The sequence below is a fragment of the Symsagittifera roscoffensis genome, chromosome 3 (assembly GCF_963678635.1).
Source record: "Symsagittifera roscoffensis chromosome 3, txSymRosc1.1, whole genome shotgun sequence".
NCBI classification, from domain to species: Eukaryota; Metazoa; Xenacoelomorpha; order Acoela; family Convolutidae; genus Symsagittifera; species Symsagittifera roscoffensis.
The window spans coordinates 49,253,659-49,281,422 of NC_087064.1; the positions used below are offsets into that span (position 1 = coordinate 49,253,659).

At 34.0% G+C, this 27,764-nt stretch overlaps 2 protein-coding genes across 4 annotated transcripts in view; both read left to right on the top strand.

Moving 5' to 3' along the window:
• On the top strand, positions 1–25,781 carry LOC134841895 (SEC14-like protein 2). Its single transcript, XM_063857966.1, has 6 exons — positions 1–310; positions 3,103–3,313; positions 9,813–10,023; positions 10,651–10,943; positions 25,021–25,158; positions 25,548–25,781. Exons 1-6 carry the CDS (start codon positions 210–212, stop codon positions 25,722–25,724), a joined length of 1,131 nt encoding a protein of 376 aa, XP_063714036.1. The 5' UTR covers positions 1–209; the 3' UTR covers positions 25,725–25,781.
• Positions 1–27,764, top strand: part of LOC134842977 (isocitrate dehydrogenase [NAD] subunit gamma, mitochondrial-like) — a 342,547-nt gene that overhangs the window by 119,314 nt on the left and 195,469 nt on the right. The gene's annotated exons all lie outside the window — the stretch shown is intronic.

Here is a 27,764-nt window from a genome sequence, read left to right on the forward strand (position 1 = left end):
ATTGTGAAAGCACGCATCATTAATAAGACCTCAAACTCTTGATATTTGGGCTTCAAACCCATTGAAAGAACAAGTTATTTGGACTTTTCGAACTATTGTTGTAGTGCCTATGCGCTCGAAACTATTAAATCAGCTTACAAAATCATCTTGCAATTTGTGAATAAGAATAGCTCCAATAAAGATCGAGCATAACAAAAGAGTATTCAAAGATGAGCACCCCTGAAAAACTGGAGAAGTTCAAAGTAGAAGTGGTCAAATTGTTGCCCAACTATGACATGAGTAGGTGGACCGACAATGAGCTTCAAAAATGGTGCGTATTGTTTTTCATATTTAACAAAAAATTGAGAACGATTTTTTTTTGCTGTTTTTGGAATTTAACCGCAACCAAGAAAAGTTTTCCATGCAGGAAGTTTTCGGTCTGATTATGCTGAAACAGGCATTGAAGACGCTAAATAAGGGATACATTTTTAGCGGGCGATCGGTATATACACATCCCCCGTTTAGTTTTCTGTTCCCTTACTTACATTTGAGTACTATTTTTATCAAGCAACCTAAAATTATTATTTTTTTTCTTATTTTTTTTTCAATTCGCAGAGAAGGGGAAAAGTGACATTTTCATCAATACTTTCTAAAAATAAACATAAACATAATTTTTTGAAAAATTTTCGCACACAGGCTGCGGCGCTGAAATGGTTTCCAAAAAAATTACCTGCCACTCCCGTGCGCTGAAAACCTATACAGTTATACCCTGAGATCCCTGTACACATGTCATTGACAGACATTTGTGGTACGGGTAAGGATTACTTCGTTAAGAGAAATAAAAACTGATCCAATTGATCCAATTTTCTACTTAATCCAATTTTCGAAGAAAGTGCGGAATATTTATGCTTGCACCACTTTTTTTTATTCAGTCAAATTTTGTCGATCAAAATAATAAATTCTAATAACTTTTCCGTTGAAGGTATCCACTCCTTGAATTTAAGACTAAAAGATATTTTACTGCCGATTAATTTTTTAAAATTACGGGGTTTGCAAATTGCTAATTTGTCTAAGCTCTGAACTGATTTCGGCGCACTTGGAAGGTTTATTTATGATGCTGAAAGCGCAACGTAAAAATTTTTTGGGTGGCAATTTATCCTGTACTACATCGCGTTCCCATTTGAAGCAAGCTATCTGAACGTATTATTTTGGTATGACTCAAGTTGTCTTAATTAATTTACGATATTGTTCAAAAATTATGTTTTTCAACTAAAAAAACTATTTTTTGCCGATTAAGAGGCAGATGGAACATTCAAGGCTCTGTTTTGATATCCGAACTTTTTTTGTTCCGACTATCGTAAAAAAAGAAAAAACTTTTTTTTTCTTTGTATTGTAGTTTTTTAATTAGAGTTAAATTATATAACAGCTAAGCAGCATCAGTTTGGGTTGCGTTCATCGCTTCAGCACTTTTTGCAATTTGATCTGATATCTGTTTTATAACTGAAGCTTGCTCGTACTAAAAAGGTAAAAGTCTAAACGTAGCGACTTCATTTTTTTTTCAATTTTGCGATTTCATTTGTTTGGTATTTTAAAATATTGAGAGATATTGATTAAACTAGATGGAAAAACTGAAATTTGCTGGATGTTTTTGAACAGTTTCCATCGTGTTATGTACAGTGCAAAATTTTTGTTTTTAGCGTCTAGTAACCAAAAATTAAAACCAAATAGCTTGCTTCATTTCAATTTGGAGTTTTTATGAGCTGGAGTAAGGAGTCCACTACGCGTTTGGAGCCTGAAATATACTGCGTAATAATTATAACAAACCATTCGAACTTTTTTGCAATCTTTGAACCTCATACCATTGCAAAAAGTAATTACAGGTAAATGTTACTTTTATTTTTGAGCTCAAGGCATCATTATGATAAAAAGTGGTTTAAAGTTTTGTTCAAAAGTGGTTAGTTAAAATTTTTTTTAACAACTACATTGAGCATCGAGCTCAAATATTTGGTCACTTTGCTCAAAAGTCGGAACAAAATGTGACAAAAGAACTAATGTACTATCAAATTATCATTTTGAATAGTTTTTCATAAATACACAAAAACATATAACATATAACTTTAAGCTACAGTTTTTGATGGATGGGGTTTTTAAAGGAAAGTGAAAAAAAAAATCATTTTACCATCTAAAATATTGCACCTTCGATCATTTTCCTAAAATTTTGGTGATGCGCTCCAAGAAGAATTTCCATTGTCAACACGAACTCGAGAACAATAGCAATGAAATTATGATCTCTCGTGTCTACGTTTGGCAACATTATCAATCAAGCAATACTTGTGTAGGTATGTGTAAATGATTTGAGTCCTGTGTTAATTTCGTCTCTAATTTGCTGCGCGAAGTAATTTCTGGTCTAAGTGCTCAGTTGCGTGGCCTTATCAATTTAATCCTTCCTATTGAGAGCTTATCAAATTAATCCGGTCATTAACTAGTGTGGCAATAGCCTGGACAATTTTGGGACAATTTTGTCTGGGAATCAAATGTCTTGGACACTTTTTGCATTTTGGACTGTTTCTGCCGGGACATAAATGTCTGGGACACAAATGTCTTGACACGGATTGAAATGCAAAATTATGGCCGAATTGGAAAAACCAAAGCGACGATATTCTCTAGCGCGTAGCCCAAGCGGCGACATTGATTTGTCTCAGAAATCAATCCAAACTGAATTCAACTGAGGGGGGGGGGTGGGGTCCGCATTTAGTTAGGTCCGAGTTAGCTCTAATAGAGTATCAATGGTTTTTCCGGGATTGTGAAGAACACTGAATTTACAATGAAACTACATGACACAATAAATTACATAGGCTTGTAGTAATTCATGGGTCTATGTACTATGTGGTCTGATCACAATGATCACAAAAGTATTCTAAAATTAACAAAAATCCTCTACATCGTTTTTGTCCACGAATCGTATCGGTCTTCGGTCACTACATCTTTTTATTTGCTTCTTAGCACATATGCACTGATTTAGGTGGCTTCATTTTTTATTTGGACAAAATCAAGACCTCAACGGGAGTTCGAAATTTAGGGCAAAATTTAGTGCTAAATTTATATATACTCTTCCCCTTTTAGGATCAACGCGAGAGAGGGCGACGTAGATGGGGCAGTGGACCAGTTCATAAGGCACATTGAGTTCCGGAAGCTGCACAAGTTAGACGAGGGGTTCTTCCAGGACCACGTGCAGCCAGAAGTGCTGAAGAACTACTACCCAGGGGGAATATGTGGGTACTGTAAGGATGGGTACATTGTCAAGTACGAGATGCCGGGCAAACTGGACGTCAAGGTAAAGTAGAAATAGGAATCTTCATGACTCCTCGTAGTATTTGTACGGTGAAGTTTGATGCGCGTGACATGTTCCTATAGGCAATGTTTATACAAGCATTAAGAAGTCGTTCCGGGGTCTCCAAAACCTTCCTACTTTTTTCTGCAAAAGAGTTTAAAAATTTCTATATGAAAATGTTTTTTCTAATCTGTCTTCATGGTTCTTGCATAGAAACAAACATAGTATCTGAAATTTTATTTAGCATGCCTTTTCTATATTTCTTATCCCCCGATACGCGCAGGTACACGAGCATATTTTAATGGTATATTGAGCAAAATCTGAAGCATAAAACAATAACGTGGCTCAAATAAAATAACGCACGCGCTGTAATTTTTGTTATGCATAATAATTTTTGTACCTGTGCTTCGCTGAATTTTTAACAGATACACTGATATAAACAAAAATGAAACCATGCGTTTCATTGAAACTCAACTCTTAGTGCTTTTTATCAACAGAATCTTACCATAAAAAACATTAATACTTTCGAAAACAAATATTTACGAAGAAAAATTTAAATTTTGTGAACAAAATGATAACCGACAGTTACCAGCGAGAGCATGAACTTGCAGTAGAAGAGCTTCAAGAGTACGCAAAGATGCTGGATCCGTGCGCAGTATGCAATCACGTCTGTTCACACCCCGGTTGTTGGGAGGCATCAAGAAAATACGTGCGACAACTGATCCGACTTGTACAGCATGGTGACTATGATCCGGAACTCATTTTCGAAGCCCAAAAAGCACAGCAGCTCGAGTTCGAAAAACAGCGCCGGATCAAACTTGCATCTAAATCACGACAGCCGCTCGCTACACAGAAAGTGTACAACTTGAATGAACAGTTTAGTGTTTCTTTTGATGGAAAATCATCGCTTCAAACTCAAGGTAGTATGGTGTCCCAAATATCAATGGAACTTGATTTGGATCAGCACCCAACAAGCAGAGCGGAGCAACAAATTCAAACTTCGCTGGCGCCTTCGCGTGAAGTAAACCGTCGCAAATCATTCGGCTCGGCCGTATCGTCTGCGAGCTCAGTCAAGTCGGGTCAAATGGAAGTCACTGAGCCAAAAAGTAAAACAGCCGACGATCAAAGATCAGATCAGCTTTCGTCAATTTTTACTCCCCCGGTCGCCGCTTCGCCCAAGGAAGAAACTCAAATTTTGAAAGAAATAGCGAATTTACCGTCATTGCCACCAAGTCCACAAATTCTTTCGACAAATAAAATAGACCCTCTTTCGGGCTTCAAAAACAAACGAACACCCGATACAGTAATGATCTGGGTGGCCCCGAAACGAGTAAGCGAGCCGAAGTACCGTGAACAGATTTTCGTCATGACACGAGAAGGAAAAGCTACAGTGCCGAACAAAAATGTGACCAATCAAATGCTTCCGCCAGGATACGAGCCGGAGAATAAGTTCACCCTTGGAGGTAGTTTCGAGCGGGAAAAGACGATTCCAGTGACAGCTCGTCGATCTCAACAGAACACAACTCGCGTTATCCCTGTTCAAGAGGAAGTTATAATTGAGTTGCTCTCGCTTCCCAAAGAAATTTTATCTCAAGTTTTGGAGCAAGTTACAGCCATTGATTTGTTGACGCCAGCGAAAACCAACGAGGTTATTGAGGTGATTATATCACAATTACATAATGCCCGAGCTTTAGAATTGTCTCGTGTCGCTGACGAATGCGTTGTAAGCAAACCAGTGCCAATTTACAATCACGACGCTAAAAAATACCACGAGCAAGTTAAACATGTCGAGGCTGATCCAGTTGTAGGTTTGAAACTAACTCATCGAAACATGAACACCGAAAACGCTTCAAAACCGGGCAATTATTCCCGTGTTCCGGACTGGATTCGAGAACAAGCTATAAGTAGAAGTCATAATTTTGCTAATCAGAGTAGTAACAAACTGTCCAAGGTCAGCTTTAGTTCGTTGCCTCCTTTGAGGACCGACCTTGGAGGCAGGTACAACAGATCCAAATCAATTCGGAGACACTACCCGAGTTTGGATTCGCCCTTGCAGCGAGGACTCATTCCTCAAAGTAGCCCGAAGCCTCGTTCAAAACCGAGCTCACGACTCACTTCGGCACAGAGCAAGTTGTCGCAAATATCGGCAGCTCTTGCGACGCTACCATCGACACCTTACAGTCAATATCGAAACATTTTGGAGCGAAAGCAATCGGCGTTGTCGTCGGGAAGTATCGGAGAATCGCGGGGTGCTCCAAAGACTCCGGATACGTATATCTCGGCGACTTCAAACGAATGGCCGGTGGGTGATGAACTCGACTATTTTCTTTCCGAGTCACAAACAAGGAAACAACAAACACCTGAAAAATCTGCGTCGGGAAAACGTCAAGAAATAGCAATGACTGTTATTCCAGCTTTGGGTCAATATCCGAGCGTACCTCCGCCGAGTCCTGACGTCTCAGTTCGGAAACAAACTTCGGCTTCTGTAGCTGAAGCAGCCGAATCTAAAAGACCATTGTCGGTTGAGAGCGAAAACCGAGAAATAAATACTGTCAGCTCCAGAGCCGAAGTTGAAACGACTTCAAAAACAAACCAGGAGGAACAATTCCTCAGTGATGATTCTGCTAAGCATCTCACCCTTGGAAAAGAATCTGTCGAAAAACTTATCCTTACACCTGCTCCGACAACTTTGTCCGCTATAAGCGAAAGCTCAATTGACAGCGTTGGTGAAATCGGCTCTGCAGGCAGGCAGCCGAAAGACAAAGCTGTCGAAATGGTGACCAAAACCGAATCAGTTGTCAACGAAATCAGCTCGAACTTATCCAACGAAAACCAAGACAAGCCTGATGAAACTACATTTGTTAAGTCACAAATTATAGACAGCAACGCTAGTTTGCTGGGAAAGATCGACAACATTGCTGCCCAAGAAATCAGTGCGGCTAGCTTTTCTCAGACTTCTTCCCTGAATAAAATATCACTGGCTGATATTCCGGATATAGAAGACGACAGAGAGCCACTGACTATGGAAGACACAATGAGAAGAGCCAAGGTTCTTTCGGCTAGAAAAACTGTGCGATTTGACGAGAATAAAAACTAAAGTCTTGGGATCTCTTCAACTATCCCCCCCTAGCAACAAATTCAGACCCTTTCAAAAGCAAGGGAAATAGTAAGGGAGATCCAATCTTTGAAATAGAATCAGCAAATTGCGTCTTACGAAATATTTTTCAGTTAATAGAAATTTCTCACCGCAAACTTTAAGTTAGTTGTTCCTCTAGATCCTTTTCAATCTCACCAAAGCATAGACCGACCAATCATAATTAAATCTAAGGCCGAGCATATTCGAAATATTGGTCCGAAACAGCCAAAGCTTAGGTCCATCACAGTCGAAACGCTGGTAAAAACTTATCGAAAAATAGGTTGACTCAGTCAAAAAATAGGTGCAGCAAAAAATAGGTGATCGAGGGGGGGGGGGGGGGGGGGGGGATTTTCAAAAAATTACTTTTTTTAGTTCGGATCAAATTGATTTTTGACCTCTCCCAAGCACTAAAAAAATCCCAGTTTTGGCCAAATAATCTGCGCCACAGGCAAAATTTTAAAAATTTAGGCCAAAAAAAGGCGTTTTTAGGCACTTTTTGGATAATTTTGACCAAACCAAAAAATCGCGTTTTTTCCGCGCGCGCTCTCCCCTCAAAATTAGTGTATATTGGCGCCAAAGGCGCCTTTAGAAAATTTTTGAGGTCCGTCACCAAAAATGGATATTTCAAAATCGTAAAAAGGGGAAAAAGGGGGGACCTTTTGGGTCGGCAGGGGGTGGAATATGGAATACCTAAGGAAAGAAAAGCGTCCCCCGTCGCCCTAAATCTGCCCCTGAATACAATAAAAAAGTTTGCTTTTGAACTGCGAATTTTTTAAATCAATGAAAGTAACGAAAATCAGAAAACTAAAAAAATTCATTCCATTCTAAATGAAGCTGCAATTTTTTTGGATTGGTTTTATAGAAGTTTGCTATCAGCCGAGCGGGTTGAAACATCAAAACATGCACATTCGTGCCTATTTCAATCGCTCAAAAATTTAGACACATTTTTGATCTGACCCTTTGAAAGTGGTAAAAATTACCTTCAGGTGTGTTTTGTCTTTTCACACCGAAAATTAGTTTGAAACTGTTACGTTTTGGTCTAATATCGAACGAGTAAAGCAAGGTGTGTAGGTGTTATACTAGGAAGGACAAAACGCGTTTTAGAAGACAAGAAAAAAAACCCTATTTTTTTACTTAAAAATGTTTTTTCGAAGATTCATTCAGTCTACTCTTCGAAATGTTTCTCAAAAATGTTCCAAAAAACAAACAAATAGTCAAATAGGCCAAATATTTTCATGTTCTAAGCTTTTGTCTAGTTTCTCCTGTTGCACCACGAACAAAATTGACCAAAATTTGAACAAAAAGTATCTTTTTAGTGCGGTTGGAAATTTCTGTGACCAAAATTTTTTCAAGGCAGTCAAAAAACCGAACTTGCATTTAGAAAACTAAATCACACTTAAGATCCCTCACACTTCAGGAAGCGCCAGAACACATTTATTGTGACCTAAAAGGGTTACACGTTACGCAGCCAAAGTGTGCACTGAATAGGCGCACAATTTGGTGTATGCAGGAAAGCAAAATCCAGAGACAAGTCTTTGAACATTTGCTAAAATGGGAGTGGATACCATTTTCGAAATTTCCGTGGATTCCGCGTACAAATACCTGTAACGCAATTGTGTTACGGTACATTTGTTTGGTCACAGATTCTGCAACAAGCTTACATAGCTGGTTGTTCTGGAGTCCGCAACTGTCAACGAGTTCCGCAAAAAAAGATTGCGTTTTTGCTTACGTATTCCGCTAACAATTAAGAATTCCGCAAAAGCGTAACATTTAATCTTATTTGTGGAGCAATTTTGAGCAAAACAGAGCTTTAACTATCTGATTATGGAATCCAAACAGCAAAGAAGATCAAAGAAAAATAGCAATGTCTCGGGTCATGCTACAAAACTATTTTCGGCCATTAGCGGAACTATGATACAGTTCCCAAATTTTACAGTTTGGCCTCGTAATGTAGCATTTTTTAGAAATTTTTTAGCTTACAATCTCGTTGAAGTATTAGTTTTTGCCTCTCTTTTGTCCTATTGAAGATTATTGTTCCGACTTTCGTAACGAAAGTAACGGAATATTTGTGCTCGGGTGGTTTTTTTTCTTCATACAAACTCCATTTTCTAACTAGCCAATTTTGACGGGATTTTTTTTTATATCATTCAAAAAGTATTGTTGTCCTGAGCTTAAATTTGAAAAGAATTTTGACCTGTGATCGTTCTTCGTAAAGTTATGGGGGTTTGAAGATTGCCATTTTGACTTATTAACGCGCTATTAACGCGTAAGCGGAGATTTAATCCGTCTTAGAAATCGTTCAAAATTGGTTGAAGGGAGCTTATTTGCCATAAAATGATTATTTATCACTTTGTACTTAATATGGCGTGTGGGGGGATGAATATCACAAACAAATCTCAAATTAAAAGAAAAAAATTCCATTTTCGTTTATTGCATTTAATTTTTTCATGTTATTACTGCTTCATAGACGTTAAGAGGCAGTCGGAACATTCAGGGCATCACCCTGATACGAGCAGTCCTGTTTGTATTCTGTTTGCAATTTACAACAACCATTAGTCATTCAGAATTTCAACCTATTGTTTAATTTTTTTAAATTTTGTTGTTGTGGAGCGCTAAATTAAATGCTTTCATACTTTGCTCTACTTTAATTTTCATTTTCACGTTTATTAAGGAAACAACAGATTTCGAATGCATCAATTGAGTTTCGCCCACAAGACGAACAGAAAGCTTCTTGTAGCTTCTTGTAGTTATCAAAGAAAATATACTTGCTTACCATGTAAGAATTGTTGATTGACAACACATTTTATTCCTAAGTTCCTACATTTCATCGCTTCAAACCGGTCTAAGAATTTTGTTCTCGGCTTGTTTTGTTTGCTGCAGATCAACTTCGTAGTTAATGTTCCTACGTACGAAGAAAATGACGCATAACTTCTGCTCTTAATTATTCTTTCAGATAACTTATAACTAGCCATTTTTGAACGGATATTTTTGTCATCTGAAGGTTATTGAAAAGTAGGAACGAATTTAGAGGTTTAGAGCCAATTACCAGCCTCATAAAAAGCGAACTCCCGGGGGTAGCTACTTGTTAGGCTGAACAGCCTGTTCTAGCTACCCTGATGCAGTGAATGATTTTGCAGATCGTACTTTCTTCACTGTAACGAATAAACGATTTGATTTGAGTTGAACTCAAAAAAACCGAACTTAATTTAAACGGCAGTGCAATCATTCAGGGCTTAGACTTGATACAAAAACTCTCAGACTTAACGAGTTTTATTTTCACGTTTATGAAGGAATTAACGGATTTCAAGTCACTTCTTAATCAGTTGCATTTTTGCCATTTTTTTTTCAGTTTTGATTTCTGTTTAGGGTCTGTTGATGTCAGTTTCTGACGAGGAGTTCCTCAATCACGCCATTTACATGGCAGAGTCCCTGTTGGATGGGGTGAACAAGCGATCCAAGGAGACGGGTCAGTGTCTAGACAAGTGGACAGTGGTGATAGACGCAGAGGGGTTTAGTGTCAAGCAGATGACGAAGAATGTTCTAGAACGACAGAAGATCATAACCAAAATATTCGAAGGCAAGCCACGCTACTTTTTATTTAACGTTTTTCATTTATCATTATGTCTCATAACGCCCTAAGCTATCTATCGCCCAAAAGTCTGTCTGGAAAAAAAATTCAAATAATTGATGAACAATTGTCGAAAGAAAAAGTCAATTTTGATCAGCGCAAACCATAATCCAACAAGAGTGACCTTCTGTAGCGCAATTGGCAGAGAAAGTTCATAAGTACAAATGAAAAACTGTTAAATCATTTGTGTAATTTTTTGCGAGGTGTGATGAGAGGAGATAGACGGAAACTTTGAACCCAAGTAAATTAGGCACCATTGACTCCATTTGTCTTATAATAAAATGTTTCCAGCAGAGGTTCACATTGATCAACATAAATTATATAAATGAACACTTGAAAGAACCCAGTCTGGTAGATCGTCATTAGACAAATTCTGCCTATTTTCAGACGGTTCTTTTTCACGACTTACATAAAGCTGTTCCTAGTTTTACAAACCTACTTGTTCGTTTGTACTCGCTCAAAGTTATACAGAAACGTGAAAATTTTCAGAGGGGTCAATATTTAGCGAATACGATTTCCAAAAGGGGGATAAGCTTAGTAAAAGCGGCCTATGAAACCAGCGTATAATTTTTATAGACAACTACCCGGACAGATTAGCCTCAACTTACATCGTTAATTGTTCACGTCTGTTCAAACTACTTCTTAACGTGATGAAAGTGACAATGGATCCGAGCACCTTTAGCAAGATCACAGTCCTTACTTCGAAGGATCAGATAGCCGACTACATAGACAGGGAACAGCTGCCTGCCAGGTATGGAGGGTTGATCAAAGAGGATGGGTTGTGTGATGGAGGGAAGATACCCGAGAAATTCTACCAGGTGGAGAGACTGTTGAACTCTACGAAGAGCTGGCCCAGATTCGACGTCAAGGTCAGTCGATTTCTAGTTACGGATTAATTTGAGATACTTTTGACAACCTATTGCTTTGAGATTCTTTTGACAATCTATTGTGCTTTGAGACACTTTTGACAATCTATTGATCTATTGTGCTTTGAGATACTTTTGACAATCTATTGTGCTTTGAGATACTTTTGACAATCTATTGCTTTGAGATACTTTTGACAATCTATTGTGCTTTGAGATATTTTTGACAATCTATTGCTTTGAGAAATTTATGACAATCTATTGTGCTTTGAGAAACTTTTGACAATCTATTGTGCTTTGAGATACTTTTGACAATCTATTGCGCTTTGAGATACTTTTGACAATCTATTGCTTTGAGATACTTTTGACAATCTATTGTGCTTTGAGATATTTTTGACAATCTATTTATTTGATTTTCTTTTGACAAACTATTGCTTTGAGATACTTTTGACAATCTTTTGCTTTGAGAAACTTTTGAGAATCTATTGTGCTTTGAGATACTTTTGACAATCTATTGTGCTTTGAGATACTTTTGACAAACTATTGATCTATTGTGCTTTGAGATACTTTTGACAATCTATTGTGCTTTGAGATACTTTTGACAATCTCTTGTGCTTTGAGATACTTTTGACAATCTATTGCTTTGAGATTCTTTTGACAATCTATTGTGCTTTGAGACACTTTTGACAATCTATTGATCTATTGTGCTTTGAGATACTTTTGACAATCTATTGTGCTTTGAGATACTTTTGACAATCTATTGCTTTGAGATACTTTTGACAATCTATTGTGCTTTGAGATATTTTTGACAATCTATTTATTTGATTTTCTTTTGACAAACTATTGCTTTGAGATACTTTTGACAATCTTTTGCTTTGAGAAACTTTTGAGAATCTATTGTGCTTTGAGATACTTTTGACAATCTATTGTGCTTTGAGATACTTTTGACAAACTATTGATCTATTGTGCTTTGAGATACTTTTGACAATCTATTGTGCTTTGAGATACTTTTGACAATCTCTTGTGCTTTGAGATACTTTTGACAATCTATTGCTTTGAGATACTTTTGACAATCTATTGTGCTTTGAGATATTTTTGACAATCTATTGCTTTGAGAAATTTATGACAATCTATTGTGCTTTGAGAAACTTTTGACAATCTATTGTGCTTTGAGATACTTTTGACAATCTATTGCGCTTTGAGACACTTTTGACAATCTATTGTGCTTTGAGATACTTTTGACAATCTATTGTGCCTTGAGATACTTTTGAAAATCTATTTATTTGATTTTCTTTTGACAAACTATTGCTTTGAGATACTTTTGACAATCTTTTGCTTTGAGAAACTTTTAAGAATCTATTGTGCTTTGAGATACTTTTGACAATCTATTGTGTTTTGAGATACTTTTGACAATCTATTGCTTTGACATACTTTTGACAATCTATTGTGCTTTGAGATACTTTTGACAATCTATTCTCTGAGATACTTTTGATGATCTATTGTGCTTTGAGAGACTTTTGACAATCTATTGCTTTGAGATACTTTTGACAACCTTTTGTGCTTTGGGGTACATTTGACAGTCTATTGCTTTTAGATACTTTTGACAATCTATTGTGCTTTGAGTTCCTTTTGAAAATCTATTGATTTGATGTACTTTTGACAATCTATTGCTTTGAGATACTTTTGACAATCTATTGGGCTCTGAGATACTTTTAAAAACCTATTTTGCTTTGAGCTAGTTTTGTTAATCTTTTGCTTCGAGATACTTCTGACAATCCATTGTGCTTTGAGATACTTTTGACAATCAATTACTTTGAGATACTTTTGACAATCTTTTGTGCACTGAGATAGCTTTGACAATCTTTTATTTTGAGATATTTTTGACAACCTATTATACTTGGAGATACTTTTGACAATCTATTGCTCTGGAAGACTTTTGACAATATATTGTGCTTTGATGTACTTTTGACAATCTATTGCTTTGAGATACTTTTGACAATCTATTGTGCTCTGAGATACTTTTAAAAACCTATTTTGCTTTGAGCTAGTTTTGTTAATCTTTTGCTTCGAGATACTTCTGACAATCTATTGTGCTTTGAGAGACTTTTGACAATCTATTGCTTTGAGATACTTTTGACAAACTTTTGTGCTTTGGGGTACATTTGACATTCTATTGCTTTTAGATACTTTTGACAATCTATTGTGCTTTGAGTTCCTTTTGAAAATCTATTGATTTGATGTACTTTTGACAATCTATTGCTTTGACTTACTTTTGACAATCTATTGTGCTTTGAGATACTTTTGACAATCTATTCTCTGAGATACTTTTGATGATCTATTGTGCTTTGAGAGACTTTTGACAATCTATTGCTTTGAGATACTTTTGACAACCTTTTGTGCTTTGGGGTACATTTGACAGTCTGTTGCTTTTAGATACTTTTGACAATCTATTGTGCTTTGAGTTCCTTTTGAAAATCTATTGATTTGATGTACTTTTGACAATCTATTGCTTTTAGATACTTTTGATAATCTATTGTGCTTTGAGTTCTTTTTGAAAATCTATTGATTTGATGTACTTTTGACAATCTATTGCTTTGAGATACTTTTGACAATCTATTGTGCTTTGAGATACTTTTGACAATCTATTCTCTGAGATACTTTTGATGATCTATTGTGCTTTGAGAGACTTTTGACAATCTATTGCTTTGAGATACTTTTGACAACCTTTTGTGCTTTGGGGTACATTTGACAGTCTATTGCTTTTAGATACTTTTGACAATCTATTGTGCTTTGAGTTCGTTTTGAAAATCTATTGATTTGATGTACTTTTGACAATCTATTGCTTCGAGATACTTCTGACAATCCATTGTGCTTTGAGATACTTTTGACAATCTATTACTTTGAGATACTTTTGACAATCTTTTGTGCACTGAGATAGCTTTGACAATCTTTTATTTTGAGATATTTGTGACAACCTATTATGCTTGGAGATACTTTTGACAATCTATTGCTCTGGAAGACTTTTGACAAAATATTGTGCTTTGAGATACTTTTGACAATCTATTTTTTAAGATACTTTTGACAATTTTTTGTGCTTTGAGATTCTTCTGAGTATTTAATGCTTGGAGGCAACTTTGACCATCTTCTGTGCTTTGAGGTACTTTTGACAGTCAATAGCTTGGAGATATTTTTGACATCCTAATGTGCTTTGAGATACTTTTGACAATCTTTTGTGGTCTGAGATACTTTTTACAATCTGTTGCTTTGAGATACGTCTGACAATATAGTGTGCTTTGAGATTTTTTAGACAATCGATTTGCTTTGAGATACTTTGGACAACCTCTTGTGCTTTGAGATTTTTTTTCACAATCTATTGTTCATTGAGATACTTTTGACAATCAATTGCCTTGAGTTACTTTTGACAACCTATTGCTTTGAAATACTTTTAACAATATTTTGTGCTTTGAGATACTTTTGACTATCTTTTGCTTTGAGATATTTTTGACAATCTATTGTGCTTTGAAATGTTTTTGCCAATCTATTGCTTAAGATACTTTTGACAATTTTTTGTGCTTTCAAATTCTTCTGACAATTTTTTGCTCTGAGGCAGTTTTGACCATCTACTGTGCTTTGAGATACTTTTGACAGTCAATAGCTTTGAGATATTTTTGACAATCTAATGTGCTTTGAGATACGTTTGACAATCAATTGCGGTTTGAGATACTTTAGACAATCTATTGCTTTGAGATACGTCTGACAATATATCGTGCTTTGAGATTTTTTAGACAATCGATTTGCTTTGAGATACTTTGGACAACCTCTTGTGCTTTGAGATTTGTTTCACAATCTATTGTGTTTTGAGATACTTTTGACAATCTTTTGCTTTGAGATACTTTTGACAATATATTGTGCTTTGAGATATTTTTGCCAATCTATTACTCAGAGATACTTTTGACAACCTTTTGTGCTTGGAGATAATTTTGACAAAATATTGCTCTGAATGATTTTTGACAACATATTGTGCTTTGAGATACTTTTGACAATCTATTGCTTTGAAATACTTTTGATAATTTTTTGTGCTTTGAGATTTTTCTGACAGTTTATTTCTTTGAGGCAATTTTGACCATATACTCTGCTTTGAGATACTTTTGACAGTCAATAGCTTTGAGATATTTTTGACAATCTATTGCGCTCTGAGATACTTTTGACAATCTATTGTGCTTTGAGATACTTTTGACAATCCATTGTGCTTTGAGATACTTTTGACAATCTATTGCTTTGAGATACTTTTGACAACCTATTATGCATGGAGATACTTTTGATAATCTATTGCTCTGGAAGACTTTTGACAGTATATTGTGCTTTGAGATACTTTTGACAATCTATTTTTTAAGATACTTTTGACAATTTTTTGTGCTTTGAGATTCTTCTGACAATTTATTGCTTGGAGGCAATTTTGACCATTTATTGTGTTTTGAGATACTTTTGACAGTCAAAAGCTTGGAGATATTTTTGACAATCTAATGTGCTTTGAGATACTTTATTCAATCTATTGTGGTCTGAGATACTTTTGACAATCTATTTTTTAAGATACTTTTGACAATTTTGTGTGCTTTGAGATTTTTCTGACAGTTTATTTCTTTGAGGCAATTTTGACCATATACTCTGCTTTGAGATACTTTTGACAGTCAATAGCTTTGAGATATTTTTGACAATCTATTGCGCTCTGAGATACTTTTGACAATCTATTGTGCTTTGAGATACTTTTGACAATCCATTGTGCTTTGAGATACTTTTGACAATCTATTGCTTTGAGATACTTTTGACAACCTATTATGCATGGAGATACTTTTGATAATCTATTGCTCTGGAAGACTTTTGACAGTATATTGTGCTTTGAGATACTTTTGACAATCTATTTTTTAAGATACTTTTGACAATTTTTTGTGCTTTGAGATTCTTCTGACAATTTATTGCTTGGAGGCAATTTTGACCATTTATTGTGTTTTGAGATACTTTTGACAGTCAAAAGCTTGGAGATATTTTTGACAATCTAATGTGCTTTGAGATACTTTATTCAATCTATTGTGGTCTGAGATACTTTTGACAATCTATTTTTTAAGATACTTTTGACAATTTTGTGTGCTTTGAGATTTTTCTGACAGTTTATTTCTTTGAGGCAATTTTGACCATATACTCTGCTTTGAGATACTTTTGACAGTCAATAGCTTTGAGGTATTTTTGACAATCTATTGCGCTCTGAGATACTTTTGACAATCTATTGTGCTTTGAGATACTTTTGACAATCCATTGTGCTTTGAGATACTTTTGACAATCTATTGCTTTGAGATACTTTTGACAACCTATTATGCATGGAGATACTTTTGATAATCTATTGCTCTGGAAGACTTTTGACAGTATATTGTGCTTTGAGATACTTTTGACAATCTATTGCTTTGAAATACTTTTGATAATTTTTTGTGCTTTGAGATTTTTCTGACAGTTTATTTCTTTGAGGCAATTTTGACCATATACTCTGCTTTGAGATACTTTTGACAGTCAATAGCTTTGAGATATTTTTGACAATCTATTGCGCTCTGAGATACTTTTGACAATCTATTGTGCTTTGAGATACTTTTGACAATCCATTGTGCTTTGAGATACTTTTGACAATCCATTGCTTTGAGATACTTTTGACAACCTATTATGCATGGAGATACTTTTGATAATCTATTGCTCTGGAAGACTTTTGACAGTATATTGTGCTTTGAGATACTTTTGACAATCTATTTTTTAAGATACTTTTGACAATTTTTTGTGCTTTGAGGTTCTTCTGACAATTTATTGCTTGGAGGCAATTTTGACCATTTATTGTGTTTTGAGATACTTTTGACAGTCAAAAGCTTGGAGATATTTTTGACAATCTAATGTGCTTTGAGATACTTTATTCAATCTATTGTGGTCTGAGATACTTTTGACAATCTATTTTTTAAGATACTTTTGACAATTTTGTGTGCTTTGAGATTCTTCTGACAATTTATTGCTTTGAGATACGTCTGACAATATAGTGTGCTTTGAGATTTTTTAGACAATCGATTTGCTTTGAGATACTTTGGACAACCTCTTGTGCTTTGAGATAGCTTTGACAATCTTTTATTTTGAGATATTTTTGACAATCTATTATGCTTGAAGATACTTTTGACAATCTCTTGCTCTGGAAGACTTTTGACATTATATTGTGCTTTGAGATACTTTTGACAATCTATTTTTTAAGATACTTTTGACAATTTTTTGTGCTTTGAGATTCTTCTGACAATTTATTGCTTTGAGGCAATTTTGAGCTTCTACTGTGCTTTGAGATACTTTCGATTGTCTAAAAAATCTCAAACCACACTGATTTGAGATACGTCAGACAATATAGTGTGCTTTGAGATTTTTTAGACAATCGATTTGCTTTGAGATACTTTGGACAACCTCTTGTGCTTTGAGATTTTTTTTCACAATCTATTGTGCTTTGAGATACTTTTGACAATCTTTTGTGCTTTGAGATAGCTTTGACAATCTTCTATTTTGAGATATTTTTGACAACCTATTATGCTTGGAGATACTTTTGACAATCTATTGCTCTGGAAGACTTTTGACATTATAGTGTGCTTTGAGATACTTTTGACAATCTATTTTTTAAGATACTTTTGACAATTTTTTGTGGTTTGAGATTCTTCTGACAATTTATTGCTTTGAGGCAATTTTGAGCTTCTACTGTGCTTTGAAATACTTTTTACAGTCAATAGCTTTGAGATATTTTTGACAATCTATTGTGTTTTGAGATACTTTTGACAATCTTTTGCTTTGAGATACTTTTGACAATATATTGTGCTTTGAGATATTTTTGCCAATCTATTGCTCAGAGATACTTTCGACAACCTATTGAGCTTGGAGATACTTTTGACAATATATTCCTCTGGATGATTTTTGACAACATATTGCGCTTTGAGATAGTTTTGACAATCTATTGCTTTGAAATACTTTTGATAATTTTTTGTGCTTTGAGGTTTTTCTGACAATTTATTGCTTTGAGGCAATTTCGACCATATACTGTGCTTTGAGATACTTTTGACAGTCAATAGCTTTGAGATATTTTTGACAATCTATTGCGCTTTGAGATACTTTTGACAATCTATTGTGCTTTGAGATACTTTTGACAATCCATTGTGCTTTGAGATACTTTTGACAATCTATTGCTTTGAGATACTTTTGACAATCTTTTGTGCTTTGAGATAGCTTTGACAATCTTTTATTTTGAGATATTTTTGACAACCTATTATGCTTGGAGATACTTTTGACAACCCATTGCTCTAGAAGACTTTTGACATTATATTGTGCATTGAGATACTTTTGACAATTTTTTGTGCTTTGAGATTCTTCTGACAATTTATTGCTTTGAGGCAATTTTGAGCTTCTACTGTGCTTTGAGATACTTTCGATTGTCTAAAAAATCTCAAACCACACTGATTTGAGATACGTCAGACAATATAGTGTGCTTTGAGATTTTTTAGACAATCGATTTGCTTTGAGATACTTTGGACAACCTCTTGTGCTTTGAGATTTTTTTTCACAATCTATTGTGCTTTGAGATACTTTTGACAATCTTTTGTGCTTTGAGATAGCTTTGACAATCTTCTATTTTGAGATATTTTTGACAACCTATTATGCTTGGAGATACTTTTGACAATCTATTGCTCTGGAAGACTTTTGACATTATAGTGTGCTTTGAGATACTTTTGACAATCTATTTTTTAAGATACTTTTGACAATTTTTTGTGGTTTGAGATTCTTCTGACAATTTATTGCTTTGAGGCAATTTTGAGCTTCTACTGTGCTTTGAAATACTTTTTACAGTCAATAGCTTTGAGATATTTTTGACAATCTATTGTGTTTTGAGATACTTTTGACAATCTTTTGCTTTGAGATACTTTTGACAATATATTGTGCTTTGAGATATTTTTGCCAATCTATTGCTCAGAGATACTTTCGACAACCTATTGAGCTTGGAGATACTTTTGACAATATATTCCTCTGGATGATTTTTGACAACATATTGCGCTTTGAGATACTTTTGACAATCTATTGCTTTGAAATACTTTTGATAATTTTTTGTGCTTTGAGGTTTTTCTGACAATTTATTGCTTTGAGGCAATTTCGACCATATACTGTGCTTTGAGATACTTTTGACAGTCAATAGCTTTGAGATATTTTTGACAATCTATTGCGCTTTGAGATACTTTTGACAATCTATTGTGCTTTGAGATACTTTTGACAATCCATTGTGCTTTGAGATACTTTTGACAATCTATTGCTTTGAGATACTTTTGACAATCTTTTGTGCTTTGAGATAGCTTTGACAATCTTTTATTTTGAGATATTTTTGACAACCTATTATGCTTGGAGATACTTTTGACAACCCATTGCTCTAGAAGACTTTTGACATTATATTGTGCATTGAGATACTTTTGACAATCTATTTTTTAAGATACTTTTGACAATTTTTTGTGCTTTGAGATTCTTCTTACAATTTATTGCTTGGAGGCAATTTTGACCATCTACTGTGTTTTGAGATACTTTTGACAGTCAATAGCTTGGAGATTTTTTTGACAATCTGATGTGTTTTGAGATACTTTTGACAATCTATTGTGGTCTGAGATACTTTTGACAATCTATTGCTTTGAGATACGTCTGACAATATAGTGTGCTTTGAGATACTTTTGACCATATACTGTGCTTTGATATATTTTTGACAATCTATTGCGCTTTGAGATACTTTTGAGAATCTATTGCTTTGACATACTTTTGACAATATATTGTGCTTTGAGATACTTTTGACAATCTATTGCTTAAGATACTTTTGACAATTTTTTGTGCTTTGAGATTCTTCTGACAATTTATTTCTTTGAGGCAATTTTGACCATCTACTGTGCTTTGAGATACTTTTGACAGTCAATAACTTGGAGATTTTTTTGACAATCTGATGTGTTTTGAGATACTTTTGACAATCTATTGTGGTCTGAGATACTTTTGACAATCTATTGCTTTGAGATACGTCTGACAATATAGTGTGCTTTGAGATACTTTTGACCATATACTGTGCTTTGATATATTTTTGACAATCTATTGCGCTTTGAGATACTTTTGACAATCTATTGTGCTTCGAGATACTTTTGACAATCTATTGCTTTGACATACTTTTGACAATCTATTGTGCTTTGAGATACTTTTGACAATCTATTTTTTGAGATATTTTTAATAATCTATTATGCTTTGAGATACTTTTGACAACCCTTTGCTTTGAGAAACTTTCGACAATCTATTGTGCTTTGAGATACTTTTGATAATCTATTGTGCTTTGAGAGACTTTTGACAATCTATTGCTTTGAGATACTTTTGACAACCATTTGTGCTTTGGGGTACCTTCGACAGTCTATTGCTTTTAGATACTTTTGACAATCTGTTGTGCAGTGAGTTACTTTTAAAAATCTATTGATTTGATAAACTTTTGACAATTTTTTGCTTTGAGATACTTTTGACAATCTACTGTGCTTTGAGAAATTTTTGACTAATTATCGTGCTTTGAGATACTATTAACAACCTATTTTGCTTTGAGATAGTTTTGACAATCTATTGCTTTGAGATTCTTCTGACAATTCATTGTGCTTTGAGATACTTTTGAGAATCTTTTGTGCTTCGAGATAGCTTTGACAACCTTTTACTTTTAGACACTTTTGAAAATGTTTTGTGCTTTGAGATAGTTTTGAAAATTTTTTGCTTTGAGATACATTTGACAATATAGTGTGCTTTGAGATACTTTTGTCAATCTTTTACTTTGAGATAATTTTGACAACCTTTTATGCTTGGAGATACTTTTTACAATCTATTGCTCTGGAAGACTTTTGACAATATATTGTGCTTTGAGATACTTTTGACAATCTATTGCTTAAGATACTTTTGACAATTTTTTGTGCTTTGAGATTCTTCTGACAATTTATTGCTTTGAGGCAATTTTGACCATCTACTGTGCTTTGAGATACTTTTGACAGTCAATAACTTGGAGATTTTTTTGACAATCTGATGTGTTTTGAGATACTTTTGACAATCTATTGTGGTGTGAGATACTTTTGACAATCTATTGCTTTGAGATACGTCTGACAATATAGTGTGCTTTGAGATACTTTTGACCATATACTGTGCTTTGATATATTTTTGACAATCTATTGCGCTTTGAGATACTTTTGACAATCTATTGTGCTTCGAGATACTTTTGACAATCTATTGCTTTGACATACTTTTGACAATCTATTGTGCTTTGAGATACTTTTGACAATCTATTTTTTGAGATACTTTTAATAATCTATTATGCTTTGAGATACTTTTGACCATATACTGTGCTTTGATATAATTTTGACAATCTATTGCGCTTTGAGATACTTTTGACAATCTATTGTGCTTCGAGATACTTTTGACAATCTATTGCTTTGACATACTTTAGACAATCTATTGTGCTTCGAGATACTTTTGACAATCTATTGCTTTGACTTACTTTTGACAATATATTGTGCTTTGAGAAACTTTTGACAATCTATTGCTTAAGATACTTTTGACAATTTTTTGTGCTTTGAGATTCTTCTGACAATTTATTGCTTTGAGGCAATTTTGACCATCTACTGTGCTTTGAGATACTTTTGACAGTCAATAACTTGGAGATTTTTTTGACAATCTGATGTGTTTTGAGATACTTTTGACAATCTATTGTGGTCTGAGATACTTTTGACAATCTATTGCTGTGAGATACGTCTGACAATATAGTGTGCTTTGAGATACTTTTGACCATATACTGTGCTTTGATATATTTTTGACAATCTATTGTGCTGTGAGATACTTTTGACAATCTATTGTGCTTCGAGATACTTTTGACAATCTATTGCTTTGACATACTTTTGACAATCTATTTTGCTTTGAGATACTTTTGACAATCTATTTTTTGAGATACTTTTAATAATCTATTATGCTTTGAGATACTTTTGACAACCTATTGCTTTGAGAAACTTTCGACAATCTATTGTGCTTTGAGATACTTTTGATAATCTATTGTGCTTTGAGAGACTTTTGACAATCTATTGCTTTGAGATACTTTTGACAACCATTTGTGCTTTGGGGTACCTTCGACAGTCTATTGCTTTTAGATACTTTTGACAATCTATTGTGCAGTGAGTTACTTTTAAAAATCTATTGATTTGATAAACTTTTGACAATTTTTTGCTTTGAGATACTTTTGACAATCTACTGTGCTTTGAGAAATTTTTGACTATTTATTGTGCTTTGAGATACTATTAACAACCTATTTTGCTTTGAGATAGTTTTGACAATCTATTGCTTTGAGATTCTTCTGACAATTCATTGTGCTTTGAGATACTTTTGAAAATCTTTTGTGCTTCGAGATAGCTTTGACAACTTTTTACTTTTAGACACTTTTGAAAATGTTTTGTGCTTTGAGATAGTTTTGAAAATTTTTTGCTTTGAGATACATTTGACAATATAGTGTGCTTTGAGATACTTTTGTCAATCTTTTTCTTTGAGATAATTTTGACAACCTTTTATGCTTGGAGATACTTTTTACAATCTATTGCTCTGGAAGACTTTTGACAATATATTGTGCTTTGAGATACTTTTGACAATCTATTGCTTAAGATACTTTTGACAATTTTTTGTGCTTTGAGATTCTTCTGACAATTTATTGCATTGAGGCAATTTTGACCATCTACTGTGCTTTGAGATACTTTTGACAGTCAATAACTTTGAGATATTTTTGACAATCTAATGTGTTTTGAGATACTTTTGACAATCTATTGTGGTTTGAGATACTTTTGACAATCTATTGCTTTGAGATACGTCTGACAATATAGTGTGCTTTGAGATTTTTTAAACAATCGATTTGCTTTGAGATACTTTGGACAACCTCTTGTGCTTTGAGGTTTTTTTCACAATCTATTGTGCTTTGAGATACTTTTGACAATCAATTGCCTTGAGTTACTTTTGACAATCTATTGCTTTGAAATACTTTTAACAATATTTTGTGCTTTGAGATACTTTTGACAACCTTTTGGTTTGAGTTAATTCTGACAATCTATTGTGCTTTGAGATACTTTTGACAGTCTATTGCTTTGGTGTATTTTTGACAACCGATTTGCTTTGAGATACTTTGGACAATCTATTGTGCTTTGAAAATTTTTTCAAAATCTATTGTGCTTTGAGATACTTTTGACAATCAATTGCCTTGAGTTAATTTTAACACTCCTTGCTTTGAAATACTTTTAACAATATTTTGTGCTTTGAGATACTTTTGACAACCTTTTGATTTGAGTTACCCTTGACAATCTATTGCTTTGAAAAATTTTCAACAAAACATTGTGCTTTGAGATACTTTTGACAGTCTATTGCTTTGGTGTATTTTTGACAATCTGTTGCTTTGAGATAATTTTGACAATCTAATGTGTTTTGAGATACTTTTGACAATTTATTGCTTTGGTTTACTTTTGACAATCTATTGCTTTGAGATACTTTTGACAATCTATTGTGCTCTGAGATACTCTTGACAATCTTTTGCTTTGAGGAATATTAGACAATCTATTGTGCTTTGAGATAGTTTTGACAATCTATTGCTTTGAGATACTTTTGACAATCTATTGTGCTTTGAGATATTTTTGACAATCTGTTGCTTTGAGATACTTTTGACAATCTATTGTGCTCTGAGATACTCTTGACAATCTTTTGCTTTGAGGAATATTAGACAATCTATTGTGCTTTGAGATAGTTTTGACAATCTATTGCTTTGAGATACTTTTGACAATCTATTGTGCTCTGAGATACTCTTGACAATCTTTTGCTTTGAGGAATATTAGACAATCTATTGTGCTTTGAGATAGTTTTGACAATCTATTGCTTTGAGATACTTTTGACAATCTATTGTGCTCTGAGATACTCTTGACAATCTTTTGCTTTGAGGAATATTAGACAATCTATTGTGCTTTGAGATAGTTTTGACAATCTATTGCTTTGAGATACTTTTGACAATCTATTGTGCTTTGAGATACTTTTGACAATCTATTGCTTTGAGATATTTTTTACAATCTGTTGTTTTGAGATTCTTTTGACAATCTTAATTAGAAATACTTTTTAATACTAAAATTGATTTTTCTTTGGGTAATTTTGTCATACAATCGCAATAAAAAGAGTGTCATACAATCTTGTCTTAAAATCGCAACAAAAAAATTGAACCATAACAAACTCAAATGATTCGTGAAATGCTATATCGTGTAAAGAATTCCTCAAATATTGCGTTTTACTGCCCGTATCTAGTAAATTTTCTGAAACAGATCTGAAACAATCTTTTTCAGACCTGAATTTCAGATCTGAAGTAGGTTGTGAAATGTTTAAAAAACGCTTGGATACTTTAAGGATTGGTTATTTCAGCTCTAACTTCAGATCTGATTTTTAATTATTCTTGGTTGATTCAGATTTAAAAAATCAACGATTCTGATACAATTTTTGCCGTTTTTTTTATTTGATAGCTTCTGCTAGCTACTAGCAGGTACTCAGCAAAGTCTCAAGTTGGAGACTGCCAAATTTTGTTTCCCCAAGCATGAGATAAACATTCGACACGCATAAGTAGCGCATGAAAATCAAAACTTTGACAGGTGTTCTAATAGTTTTTGAAAACTCCATTTTTTGCTCGAAATGCATAAATTATAATTAAACAAAGGATTTCTCAGAACTGATTTGAGATTTGAAATTTTATTTTTCAAGGTTATTTCAGATCTGAAATTTTCTATTTCGGATCCAAATTTCAGATTTGAAATATGTAAATTCTTATCAAGATCTAAAATAAAGAATTTCAGATCTGAGAATCAGCTTATGTAAGAAATAAAGAATTTCAGATCTTGCACAGAAAATACTCTGGGTACGGGCAGCATAATTAACAGTTCGCCTTTTCAAGTCTCACTCCATTTCTCAGTTCAATTTGATAACTTATCAGGCTGGCACAGAGGAATCGGTGGAAATTGAGGTGAAGGGAGACAGCATGTATCTCTCCTGGGAGTTCTATACAGTCAAGAATCGCATCACATTCTCCGTCTTCTACCAGCCAAACAAAGACCCCTCCACCCAACGACAGGTTTGCTTATGCTCTTTCAGAAGTGTAGAGGTCCTGTCCCAACACGAAACTGAAAATAGTTAAGGCCTCTTAATTTAAACCGCAATTGTACCATAATGTAAAACTTAATCAAAATGTTTCCCAAGTTTTCAACATAAATATTCTATTAGTTTATAAATGAAATTTAGTGTGAACGTAGAATTATGATGGAACTCGATGCACTCAGAAACGTTTTAAAAAATTGTTCGCTGCTTGACGCACAATCAAAACACAAGAGACCATTAGATCTCATTGCCAAATAAACAGAATTTTTAAGTTCTCAAATCCAATTAGCCAACGTAAATTTCGGACAGGGCGAGTTTTTAGAGCATTAACATACATTCAAACCCTTACCAGTATTATTGTCATAGACTGTGATCTCGCCCTACAAGCCAGAGTGCTGTTTGTGTCCGGAGACAGGGTCCCTGGACTGCCAGACCCCTGGAACTGGAATATACACTCTGGTTTTTGGAAACATGACTAGCAAGCTGAAGAGCAAAACTGTGGTGTACTCAGTACAGGTGTTGGAAAAGGCACATGACAGCTGAATCTGAAAAATTACCAAATTGTGAATATTATACTAATATTGTGGCAATTAATTTAAACTTCAGAGAAAAAAAAACAAATTTTTGCGTGCTTTGGCCAGATGAGAGTTTGAATTGAAATGAGTTTTATACTTAGAACCAGAATGCTTGCATCTGAGCGAAGCCTTGAATGTTATGACTGTCCTGAAACGTCGATGAAAAAGTTTTTAGTTAGAAAATTGTTCAAAAAGGTGAGCAAAAAATACATAACAACTTTCTCTGAAATTTTATAAAATAATCCCCGGCGAAGTCGGTTCAAAATTATATCATAATAAATAGTTTTTATTAGTCGCGTACTAATAAGGGCAAACTGCCTGTTTTATTGTTCCGACCATTGAAAGTATGTAAGAAATGTGTATACAGGTGGGTTTTATTTTTTTTATTTTTTTTTGTTTTCCACGCAAAATTAGGTACCACAAATAATCATCGGACCGGGTTGAGTGATATATCATATTAGAGTCTTTACAGTCGTGATTCGAACGACTTTAAAAGTTTGCGAAAAAAAAACTCTCAGTGAAAAGAAAAACCGGTCGGAAGTTTTCAATTTTTTGTCTAAATTCAAGCGAGTAAAACGAGCGAGCACGCTTTTATATGCTTAATCTAAGCCGTTTATAATAGTTTATATAGGCTTAATTTTTGTTTCACTCGAGTAAAATGACTTTTGGAGATTCCTATTGCCATATTAGGAATCAAAAACTTCATATATTGAAAAATTTTTGAAAAAAAAAGAAACTTAATTTTTGATATTGATTTTTCTATTTATTCTTTTGGTTTTTATGGTATTTTTTTTTCAAAAACTGTTGTCCTGTTTGCTTATATTATTTTACTGACAAACATACCTAAATTATATCTTGATGTCAGATCCTTTTATCAATTCACGCAGGAAAAAATTTAACAAACTCAAAAAAATCTACAAACACTTTTGTAGAATTTTGAAAACTATGGTGGGATTTTTCTATGCTACTTGTAGACTAATCGGCTAATTTTGTTTCGTTTTGGATCAATTATTTTTGGCATTTATGTTTTAAAGGATGGAATTCAGTTCAAGATTATTTTTCCAAATTGAATTATAGAAGTCACAGTAGTCCCGAATTCAGCAACCCAAAACTCAAGAAAGTTTGGCCGCAGGTGGAGCTTGGTTTCAATTTGATTTTGGCTTGTCTGTATTTTTCAGATTGTTTTGAAAATGCCTTCTAAAACTCGGAATTTTTTTGAAATAAATAAACCAACCCGCGATCGAACACTTCGTCACTCTAATCGAAACTCAGATCAAACAAATAAATTAAGTATTGAACATCGCAAAAAACACGCGCGAATTATCAAAAACGTTAACACAATTGAAAATATATATATTTTAAATTTAACGCAAAGAAAAATTAAACGTTTCAGAATTTATGAAAACAACGCATTATTCATAAAATTTGTCAGTTAGCTTATTACATGTCAATTATCAATTGTTTTCAACAAAAAAAAAACTTCCAATCAGCTTCTAATATTATACAGCTTCTTGAAATGTCACCAAAACACCAAAATTTACTAGTTCAATTAAAGTTTTTAATTAATTAATTTTTCAAAATTGGCCGGAAATCTGTTAGGCTTAAAATCTTTTTGGCTAGTTGTCTTGGATCCGGCACAAATCTCACTCATAGATTGGGTTGGAAAATTCAACATCGAATGTTTTGAGTCTCACCTAAAATTAATACAAAACGTGATTTTTTTATACGGCTAGAAGCTCTAATTTTTGAAGTTCCAGTTTTTGCAAATGATGGTCTGTTGTTATGACAGACAGTCTTTTATCTTATCATATAAGAACTAAAAAATCACTGAAAACTTTGTCATCACGCAATACGCAATAGTCTTATTGTCCCGATTTTTGAACAAAGTAAGAGATATAATATAAGTAAAAAAGGGAGTGGTGTTTTTAATTCAGACCAGCTCTCAAAGTATTACAATCGGTGGATCGGTCGATGGAAGGGGTGCACTCACCAAAAGACTATCCCGGGA